The sequence below is a fragment of the Salvelinus sp. IW2-2015 genome, linkage group LG4q.1:29, assembly GCF_002910315.2.
Source record: "Salvelinus sp. IW2-2015 linkage group LG4q.1:29, ASM291031v2, whole genome shotgun sequence".
NCBI lineage: Eukaryota > Metazoa > Chordata > Actinopteri > Salmoniformes > Salmonidae > Salvelinus > Salvelinus sp. IW2-2015.
In genome coordinates, this window is record NC_036842.1 from 2,646,796 (window position 1) to 2,657,596 (window position 10,801).

The 10,801-nt window shown below is 42.5% G+C and overlaps 1 protein-coding gene across 3 annotated transcripts in view; it reads right to left on the reverse strand.

Annotated features, from left to right (window-relative positions):
• LOC111961246 (zinc finger protein 462-like) overlaps positions 1–10,801 on the reverse strand; it is a 97,767-nt gene that overhangs the window by 28,849 nt on the left and 58,117 nt on the right. For 2 of the 3 annotated variants that reach the window (XM_023983366.2, XM_023983364.3), the window contains exon 5: positions 4,625–5,028. In XM_023983366.2, coding sequence (XP_023839134.1) covers positions 4,625–5,028 — 404 coding nt within the window. The remainder of the gene's footprint in view (positions 1–4,624; positions 5,029–10,801) is intronic. The other variant, XM_023983365.2, reaches the window with a different exon arrangement.

Here is a 10,801-nt window from a genome sequence, read left to right on the forward strand (position 1 = left end):
CTGTCTGTAAACAATTGTTGGAAAAATTACTTGTGTCATGCACAAAGTAGATGTCCTAAACGACTTGCCAAAYCTATAGTTTGTTAACAAGAAATTTGTGGAATGTTTGAAAAAAGTGTTTCAARGACTCCAACCTAAGTGTATGTAAACTTCTGACTTCAACTGTATACACTAAGTGGACAAAACATTAGCAACCTAATACTGAGTTGCACCCCCTTTTGTRCTGAGAACAGCCTCAATGTGTTGGAGCATGGACTCTACAAGGTGTCGAAAGAGTTCCACAGGGGTGATGGGCCATTTTCCCACACATTTTCCCACAGCCAAATTGGCAGATCGTGGATCTCACCGAATAACTCCTTCCAGATCATCCCACAGATGCTCAATTGGATTGAGATTTGGTGACTGGGCTGGCCACTGCAGTAAGATGAATTCGCTGTCATGTTTGTGGAACCATTTCTGGACAATCCTAGCCTTGTGGCATGGGYCATTATCCTGCTGAAAGAAATCTATTTGCACAGCTGCCACGAAAGGATGCACCTGATTGTTAATGATGTTCAGATATCCTGTGACATTCAAACACTGCTCCACTTTTATTAAGGGGTCCAATGTGTGCCATGAAAACACCCTCAACACAATCGCAGCACCACCACCACTGTGCAATGTCGAAACGCTGATGGATGCATGTACTCACGTGGTTTTCTCCATACCCTAGTCCTCCTGTCAGCGAGAAACCGTAGGAACCAGGATTCATCAGACCAGGCAATGTTTTTCCAATTCTCAAGTGTTCAGTGTTTTTCGTTCCTTAGCCCACTGCAACCGCAGTCTCATGTTTTTTTGCTGAAACAAGTGGAACTGAAATACCACATTGTGTCAAGGTACGACGAGTTGTGCATTCTTTCATGTGTCTTTGGGCACCAATGTTGTACTGGACTGTCAGTTGACTAACCGTAGCCAGTCTGTTGCTCTGCACAATTCGTGTCAGCCTCCTTTGTCCTCTTTCATCAATGGCCCGTTTTTGACCACTGGCTAGATGTCCTTTTTGGTGGTGGACGATTCTTTATACACACAAGGAACTGTTGAGGGTGAAAAACCCAGCAGAGTTGCAGCTCTCGACACACRCAAACAGGTGTGCCTGGCACCTACTACCGTACCCCATTCAAAGGCACTTCAAWTTTTTTCTTGCCTATTCACCCCCTGAATGGCAACATACACAATCCATGTCTCAAGGCTTAAAAATCCTTCTTCAACCRGTCTCCTTCCGTTCATCTACACTGATTGAAGTGGATTTAKCAGCTGACATCAATAAGGGACCATTGCTTTCACCTGGATTCACCTGGTCAGTCTATGTCATGGAAAGAGCAGGTGTTCCAAATGTTTTGTCCACTCYGTGTAATTTAATATATGCCATTTAGCAGGATATTTTATCCAAAGCAACTTACAGTCATGCGTGCATAGATTTTACGTATGGATGGACCCGGGAATCAAACCCACTAGCCTGGAGTTACAAGCGCCAACTGAGCTAAAAGGACCATTATTCATCATAATAGTAACACACTCAATGTTAAACAATGCAGATGGCTAACGTCAGCGAACTCCAAATCCCAGAATGCCCCTGGTACATAAAGGTTATTTTCTGGATCAAAAAGGGGCTTAGCGTGCGTGGCATGGGGCATTGTTTTGGGAATTTAAGCTTTTATTTTGGTGATTGTTAGTTCTCAAAGATTAGATTATAAAAAAATATATAGGTCCATTGTCTTTTCTACATATTTAAAATCTTTATATCTGGTTTTAGTCAGTTAAGTTTACAGTGAAAGCGTTTTTCCATCCCGAAAATGTATTTACAAAAAAAAAATCATATTTATATACAATACCAGTCAAAAGTTTGGACACACCTACTTGTTCCAGGGTTTTTCTTTAACACATATGGAATCATGTAGTAACCCAAAAAGTGTTAAACAAATCAAAATAAATGTTTTATTTGAGATTATTTAAAGTAGCCACCCTTTGCCTTCATGACAGCTTTGCACACTCTTGGCATTCTCTCAACCAGCTTCATGAGGTATTCACCTGGAATGCATTTCAGTTAACAGGTGTGCATTGTTAAACGTTAATTTGTCGAATTACTTTCCTTCCAATCAGTTGTGTTGTGACAAGGTAAAGGTGGTAAACAGAACATATCCCTATTTGGTAAAATACAAAGTCCATATTATGGCAAGAACAGTTCAAATAAGCAAAAAGAAACGACAGTCCATCATTACTTTAAAACATGAAGGTAAGTCAAAAGTTTCTTCAAGTGCAGTCGCAAAAACCATCAAGCGCTATGATGAAACTACTGGTTCTCATGAGGACCGCCACAGGAAAGGAAGAAGCAGTTACTTCTGCTGCAGAGGATAAGTTCATTAGACTTACCAGCCTCAGAAATTGCAGCCTAAATAAATGCTTCACAGAGTTCAAGTAAGACACATCAAAACATCAACTGTTCAGAGGAGACTGCGTGAATCAGGCCTTCATGGTCGAATTGCTGCAAAGAAACCACTATTAAAGGACACCAATAAGAAGAAGAGACTTGGTTGAGCCAAGAAACATGAGCAATGGACATTAGACAAGTGGAAATCTGTKATTTGGTCTGATGAGTCCAAATTTGAGATTTTTGGATCCAACCGCCGTGTCTTTGTGAGACACAGAGTAGGTGAACGGATGATCTCTCTCTTTGCTGGTGTTGATGATTTATTTTGAATTCAAGGCACACTTAACCAGCATGGCTACCACAGCATTCTGCAGCAATACGCCATCCCATTCCCATCATTCGTTTTTCAACAGGACAATGACCCAACACACCTCCAGGCTGTGTAAGGGCTATTTGACCAAGAAGGAAAGTGATGGAGTGCTGCATCAGATGGCCTGGCCTCCATAATCACCCAACCTCAACACAGTTGAGATAGTTTGGAGTTGAGTGCAGCCAAAATGTGCTCAGCATATTGTGGGAACTCCTTCAAGACTGCTGGAAAAGCATTCCAGGTGAAGCTGGTTGAGAGAATGCCAAGAGTGTGCTACTTTGAAGAATCTCAAATATAAAATATATTTTGAATGGTTTAAAACTTTGCATTGCGCATGGTGATCTTAGGCTTGTTGCGGCTGCTCGGCCATGGAAACCCATTTAACGAAGCTCCCGACTAACAGCTCTTGTGCTGATGATGCTTCCAAAGGCAGTTTGGAACTCGGTAGTGAGTGTTGCAACCGAGGACAATTTTTACGCGCTACAGCATTCGGCAGTCCCGTTCTGTGAGCTTGTGTGGCCTACCACATTGCGGCTGAGCCGTTGTTGCTCCTATACTTTTCCACTTCACAATAACAGCACTTACATTTGACCGGGGCAATTCTAGCACGGCAGAAATTTGAAGAATTGACTTGTTGGAAAGGTGGGAATTATATGACGTTGAAAGTCACTGAGCTCTTTAGTAAGGCCATTCTACAGCCAATGTTTGTCTATGGAGATTGCATGTCCGGGCGCTCGATTTTATACACCTGTCAGCAACGGCTGTGGCTGAAATAGCTGAATCTACTAATTTGAAGGCCATGACTTTTGGCCACGTAGTGCAGAATGGTAGTCATCTTACGTTTGGGAACTTCACAGACCTATTGATCAAACAACCATGAAAAAAGTATGCTCCCTCCCTCAGTTGCCTATGCACATCAACAAAAACAAGATCGACAACTAATGCTAGCCAGAGAGAGATGAGCTAAAATCTAACGAGGGAACACTAGATAAACCCCCTCAAACTTTTTCAGCTAGTTGGCCGTCAAAATTGCACTGCTAAACGATGGGGAGTAACGTTAGTAGCCTGCACGTCCTTCTGCAAGTTGTCTGCCACGTTTTGACAACTGAATGGGAACTTTCCTGCCTGCCTGCCAAATACATTGACTGACAACTAAGAGATATGCTAACTGTGGATAAGTTCAGCATAGCTAGCTAGCAACGCGATTCACGTGTCTGTACACTTTCCCTCCGCTGCTCGCTGTAAAACGGGACAAACAAAAGCAAAGCAATTTAAGTTGAATTCAATGATTTGCATCAGCCTGTAATTTCATAGACTAGAACTCAACTGTTGACTTGCTTGTGTGTCCTATTCAGCCCACAGGCCTTGTGTTTGACACTAGCCAATTAGCCAAGTTATGACTGACTTGTGATCATTGCCCTTGCTAGTTTGATTGTATTGACATTCCCAGCCTTAGTTACAGTAATCCGTTTTTGTTCAAAATATTGAGTCGTTGAAATTGAAACAGTTCATCCCGAATGAGTGGCGGCAGCAAAAAATGTACCAGGCCAGCTGTGATTTACAACCTGATAGCAATATTTTTTGGACTACCAAGAAATGTACTGGTGAATTATATTAATCATGCATTGAACTGCATCCATCTATTCTGACAACAATGCCTTAGTGTACGTCAAGGAATGTTGAGTCAAATAGAACCTATTTGTAAAACCTCTTATAAAGTTGGTTTAGTAGCATAAACTAGGCATTTTATATTTTTGACTGATAATATGATTGTCTGTTTGTTTCACATTTGCTAAGTAGTTCAAACACTGTCAGTTCCACTTTAAGTTTATATGACGTCCTCTTACTTGTGTCTGAAGGGGGAGACGAACTGGCAGTACTGGCAGCTGTGCTTGTCCTCTCTGGTGAACATGGCCATGGCCGAGTGGCTCCTCTCGTGGGACCTCAGCCCCTGCATGGACATGAAGACACGGTCGCACTGGGRACACGGGTGTCCCCCCGTCAGCCTCTCCTTCACCTGCTCAACGGGCAACACCGCCGGCCCAACCACCGGTGACATCCCGACTGCCATCTCTGCCGTCTCCGTGGCAACAGCGGCCCCGGTGACCACCGGGCACATCGCAGCGGCCACCGTCGTCAGGTCCTTGGGGACTGACTCCATGACAGAGTCGTCGGTCACCTCTTCCACCTCCCCGTTAGTGAGGCCGCTCTCAGCCGGGATGGTGGACAACGGCACATCTGCGACTTCCTGCTGTTGAAACATTATAAGATTAATATTTACTCTCAATTTCCATTTCGCAAATATGCTCTGGCAGGTAACATGACATCCAGACTCATGTACTGTACTCCAAAATGTTGCCATTGTACGGGAGGTGAGTAACCTTGCCTGTGACCTAGGCTTTAGCTCAGTGGGCTAAAACAGTCTTGATATTCAAAGAGGACCTGGAATCGAACTCAGTCAGTCACACCTTTGTGTCTGTTAATAGATTCCTGAATTATTAGCCATAGAAAACTAACTTTGCCTTCCTGTAACTGTAGACATTAGCCCTGAAGAGGCCTCCTCCCAGGCGACCAGAGACCACAGCCTGCCCTAAAAATGTTTTGCAACGGGAAACAGAAATGAACATATCTTATTAGAGTCCAAGTTATTTCAGTCTGTTTTCTTCCATTTCGTGCCTAATGAATACAACCCCAGGCTGCCCTGGTCTGCACGTCCCACTTCCTTGATCTGGGAAAGCACAAAGTGGTTCCTGTCCTGTGCGTCTCTCTCTCTCTCTCTCTGTCCGTATCTCTCTCTCCGTGTCTCTCTCCGTCTCTCTCTCTCCGTCTCTCTCTCTCTCTCTCTCACAGACAGGACAATTAACAGACAGCCAACCAGGCTTTTTATGGCCTACGGGAAGCTCACTATTTCTGCTGAAGGACCTGACCCTGCACTTCATAGGACCATAAATAAGGTAGGCGTCCACAGAGCTGTATCATCAGCCTATTCTCACGCTAGGGGACAGACCAGGGCCAGTCACAATGTAAATGGCAAGAGATCTAGTACAAATTAGTACAGAAACATCTAATAGCCTACATGTTCATATGAAACTAATATAGTATCATTATTCCCTTTCATTCGTGTTTCTCTGGCAGACGTCATATCATCACATTAAACACATTTCCAACACACTTATGGCCAAAACTCAAAGGCGAGCATGCATGTGATTCATTTTAGAATGCATCGTTTTTAATTATAACGACCCAACCAGGCGGGTTGTCTGCTTTGATGCCTCTCTCAATTAGAAGGTGTCTCTATTTTCGCATTTTATACCTGATGCTGTAGTCACACAAAACAATAAAAAAAATTGTAATTATTCACTCTTTTTTTTAATTTTTTTATTTATTTATTAGAAGAGGTAGCTAAGCGTTGAGGCTTTACCATTCATACTAAATTAGACCAATTCATCCACTTATGGAAAACACAACATCGCTATCGGCAAAGATGATTGTAGATATGGACTATCCTGCTAGCATACAGTCAGGCTCGGATTCATTCAACATACACCAGAGAACATCATTTAGCCACAGAGGATAAATRGTTTCTWWAAAAAAATAWCTGTGGATTAAGTTTAATCACAKGCARATACAGGTAACTGCCAAAATAAAGGAAACYCCAACATAAAGTGTCTTAAAAGGGTGTTAGGCCACCATGAGCTGCCAGAACAGCTTTAATGTGGCTTGGCATAGATTCTACAAGTGGACCTAAACCATAGTAGGAKCRAACTCACTAACGACCATCAGGTCGCTAATGGCCTTGTACTCAGGGCTCTATTGTCCTTCTGACCACTCTGACATCAATGCAAATGCAATAGAAAATCCCAGCAGACACTTATTATCGAAACGATACGTGTTTTTAAATCTCACCTCACTGTGATGATCAATTTGAAGAAAGAAGTTTAACAGCAGGTTGAAACTGAGTGGAAAACATGGTCGTTGTGGATGTTGTTTCAAAGCCTAACACAACGAAATGGACTTTCTAATGATCAATTCAAAACACCCATATGCATTTTAGAGAAACCCTTCTCCCCCGATGATTGTGCCATTATAATGATTGTGCAATACATAGCCTACTGCATATTACCCACGGCAGAAACCCCCCCCCAAAAAAAACAACTGATTTAAGATGTCTTTGGTACATAATTGGTCTAGCCTACCTCCAAAATTAAACAAATTCTAGTAATCGCCTTTGAATGAGGACTGTATTACTATGCATACTGACTGGGCCGGTTACCTTATGCTATGATCCAAACGTTCTATTCATGAGTCTGGGAGAGAATGTATAGGCCTAGGCGATGCTGTGGGTTCACTGACTATGCAGGGCGTCMAAGCCTACAATTATAGTTAATTAGTATTTGATATTGAATAGCCTAGTAATAGGGACTTTAAAAAAAATATTTTCCCAATTAAAAGGCTGACACATTACCTTTTAGCTACAGAATATCTCACCCCTGTGCGTTTCCATCTCCTCTCTCTCCTTCATTCCTTTCTCCAGCATGCTGCGAGAGGGGCTGTCAACAATTGAATGATATATGTTTTGTTGTGAATACATGTTACTATCGATGTTCCCAAACAGATTTCACTAGGTTTCCCAAATGAAGCACTGGGTAAATGCAAGAACAGGGTTGGAGAGCCCATGGCATTCAGAGTTTGGGCGGAATATCACCTGTCGGGCAGCGGTTGATGAATGTAGTGAAATAACRGGAGTAGCCTGAATAAGGAACCAGTTGGAAAGTGGCATTCCATTCACTATTTGAGTGCATATGGATGACATGTCTTTTGGAAAGAAATTTCACATCTTAATAAAGACGAGATTAAATTGAGAACAGTGGAAATATGATCACTTGACGAGAGTGTGCAGCCTGAGGCAAGGAACATAGTGCAAGCTTTTTTTTTCTTCTACTTTCTCAACTCATCAATAGCCTATAGTTGTATCATGCAGCCCATATATGTTTTGATTTCTAAGACATTCTAAGGTTTGTATCATTCACAACTGAAGTTGCAAATAACTCTAAATCTAGCATATAGGACCTTTTTCAAATTATCACTTTTAAGCTCAAAATAACCACTTAATATGTGCACTCGCTCCAGATGGGAAACATATATTTTATTCAGCTAAGATCATTTATATTCTTATTACTATAAAATCATTTAATATACAAGAATGGCATGGGACTTTTAAGCATATCTTCTCTGCTAAATGATCATATCCTTATCTCAGCTCACTGGTCACCATAGCAGCACCCACCCGTAGCACGCGCTCCAGCAGGTATATCTCACTGGTCACCCCCAAAGCCAATTCTTCCTTTGGCCGCCTTTCCTTCCAGTTCTCTGCTGCCAATGACTGGAACGAACTGCAAAAATCACTGAAGCTGGAGACTCATATCTCCCTCACTAGCTTTAAGCACCAGCTGTTAGAGCAGCTTACAAATCACTGCACCTGTACATAGCCCATCTGTAAATAGCCCATCCAACTACCTCATCCTCATACTGTATTTATTTATTTATCTTGCTCCTTTGCACCCCAGTATCTCTACTTGCACATTCATCTTCTGCACATCTACTATTCCAGTGTTTAATTGCTATATTGTAATTACTTCGCCACCATGGCCTATTTCTTGCCTTACCTCCCTTATCCTACCTCATTTGCACACACTGTATATATACTTTTTCTACTGTATTATTGACTGTATTTTTGTTTATTCCATGTGTAACTCTGTGTTGTTGTATGTGTCGAGCTGCTTTGCTTTATCTTGGCCAGGTCGCAGTTGCAAATGAGAACATGTTCTCAACTAGCCTACCTGGTTAAATAAAGGTTAAATAAAAAAAATWAAAAAATAAWGAACAAGCCMACAGTGTCACGTTGGTATGAAGAGATTTGGGAGAAAGGCACAGGAATGCGCATAAAAATAAATAATTAAGCCCAAATTACAGCGTGCCATGTAAAGGCACGGGGACAAAGACCAAACAAACACCAAGCAAAACACAGGGTAGAAACCCAAAACAAAAGAGCGAGGAGTACCTAGAATAAATAACACACGAGACGAGACCCGTAATCATCTGCGCAATCCACAATGGCAGGATAYCCAAAACATACAGCACAGGTACTCACACACACCAACGGACATAGTAACAATAATGGACAGCCCAATGGAAACCAAAGGGCACACTTATACAAGTACTAATCAGTGGGAATAGGGAACAGGTGTGCGTAATGAAAGTTCCGGAGGGATCTGTGATATACAGCCAATGGCATGGCATAGCCAGATATCATACAGTAGGCCACCTCATATTCCGTTCTTCTGAAACAAAATYTCTTCCTATCATGTTTCTTTAGACCTGCCTAAAATAAATAATGGATTTATTGTGATGGTGTATATTAAATTCATTTATTCTACCTTTTTTAACGTAGATGTTCCAAAGGTGCGCATCAGTGGCTCGTATGSAAGGGGACGCTAAACGTGTTTATGTTAATTAACGGTCAATTACAGTGAGACCGGCACACTTTTGCATGACAATAACCGTCTGACAAAATGTAATTACCGCCACAGCCCTAGGCAGCACGCGTGCCAAATATAGAACAGCWTGTTGCTTTGTGGCCATAGACCTATAGCATAATCCATAGAAGGGTTTTAGAACCTCTTACTCTGGCGATTTGACTGTTAAAATCATGGAGAAACTAATAATGGATCCCCGTCCTGACTTGACTGTGAACTGCCATCTATGGGTTATATTTCTATACAGGCTTTTGATGGCCACTCCAATACTTTGACTTTGTTGTCCTTATGCCATTTTGCACAACTTTGGAAGTATGCTTGACGTTATTGTCCATTTGGAAGACCCATTTTGCAACCAAGCTTTAACTTACTGACTGATTTCTTGAGATGTTGCTTCAATATATCCACATAATTTTCCTCCACATGATGCCATCTATTTTGTGAAGTGCACCAAAGCACCTCACAACATGATGCTGCCACCCACGTGCTTCACGGTGGATAGTGGTCTTCGGCTTGCAAGCCTCCCCCTTTTACTCCAAACATAACGATGGGTCATTATGGCCAAACAGTTCTATTTTGTTTAATCAGATCAGAGGACATTTCTCCAAAAAGTACGATCTTAGTCCCCCTCGTGCAGTTGCAAACCGTAGTCTGGCTTTTTATGGCAGTTTGGAGCAGTGGCTTCTTCCTTGCTGAGCGGCCTTTCAGGTTTATTCGATATAGGACTCGTTTTACTGTGGATATAGATACTTTTGTACCTGTTTCCTTCCAGCATCTTCACAAGGTCCTTTGCTGTTGTTCTGGGATTGATTTGCACTTTTCGCACCAAAGTACGTTCATCTCAAGAGACAGAACGCGTCTCCTTCCTGAGCGGTATGACGGCTGCGTGGTCCCATGGTGTTTATACTTGTGTACTAATGTTTGTACAGATGAACGTGGTACCTTCAGGCATTTGGAAATTGCTCATAGCGCTCTGGACAGGTTTTCATCAAGAATCTCTGTACTTTGCTCCATTCATCTTTCCCTCAATCCTGACTATATCCCTGTCCCTGCCACTGAAAACCATCCCCACAGCCTGATGCTGCCACCACCATGCTTCCCCGTAGGGATGGTGCCAGTTTCCTCCAGATTTGACACTTGGCATTCAGGCAAAAGAGTTGAGTCTTTGTTTCATCAGACCAGAGAATCTTGTTTTCATGGTCTAGAGTCTTTAGGTGCTTTGGCAAATTCCAAGCGGGTGTCAGTGCCTTTTACTGAGGAGTGGCTTCCTTCTGGCCACTCTACCATAAAGGCCTGATTTGTGGAGTGCTGCAGAGATGGTTGTTCCTTCTGGAAGGTTCTCCCATCTCCACAGTAGAACTCTGGAGCTCTGTTCAGAGTGACATTGGGTTCTTGGTCACCTCCCTGACCAAGGCCCTTCTCCCCCGATTGGTCAGTTTGGCCAGGGTGCCAGCTCTAGGACGAGTCTTGGTGGTTCAAACTTCTTGT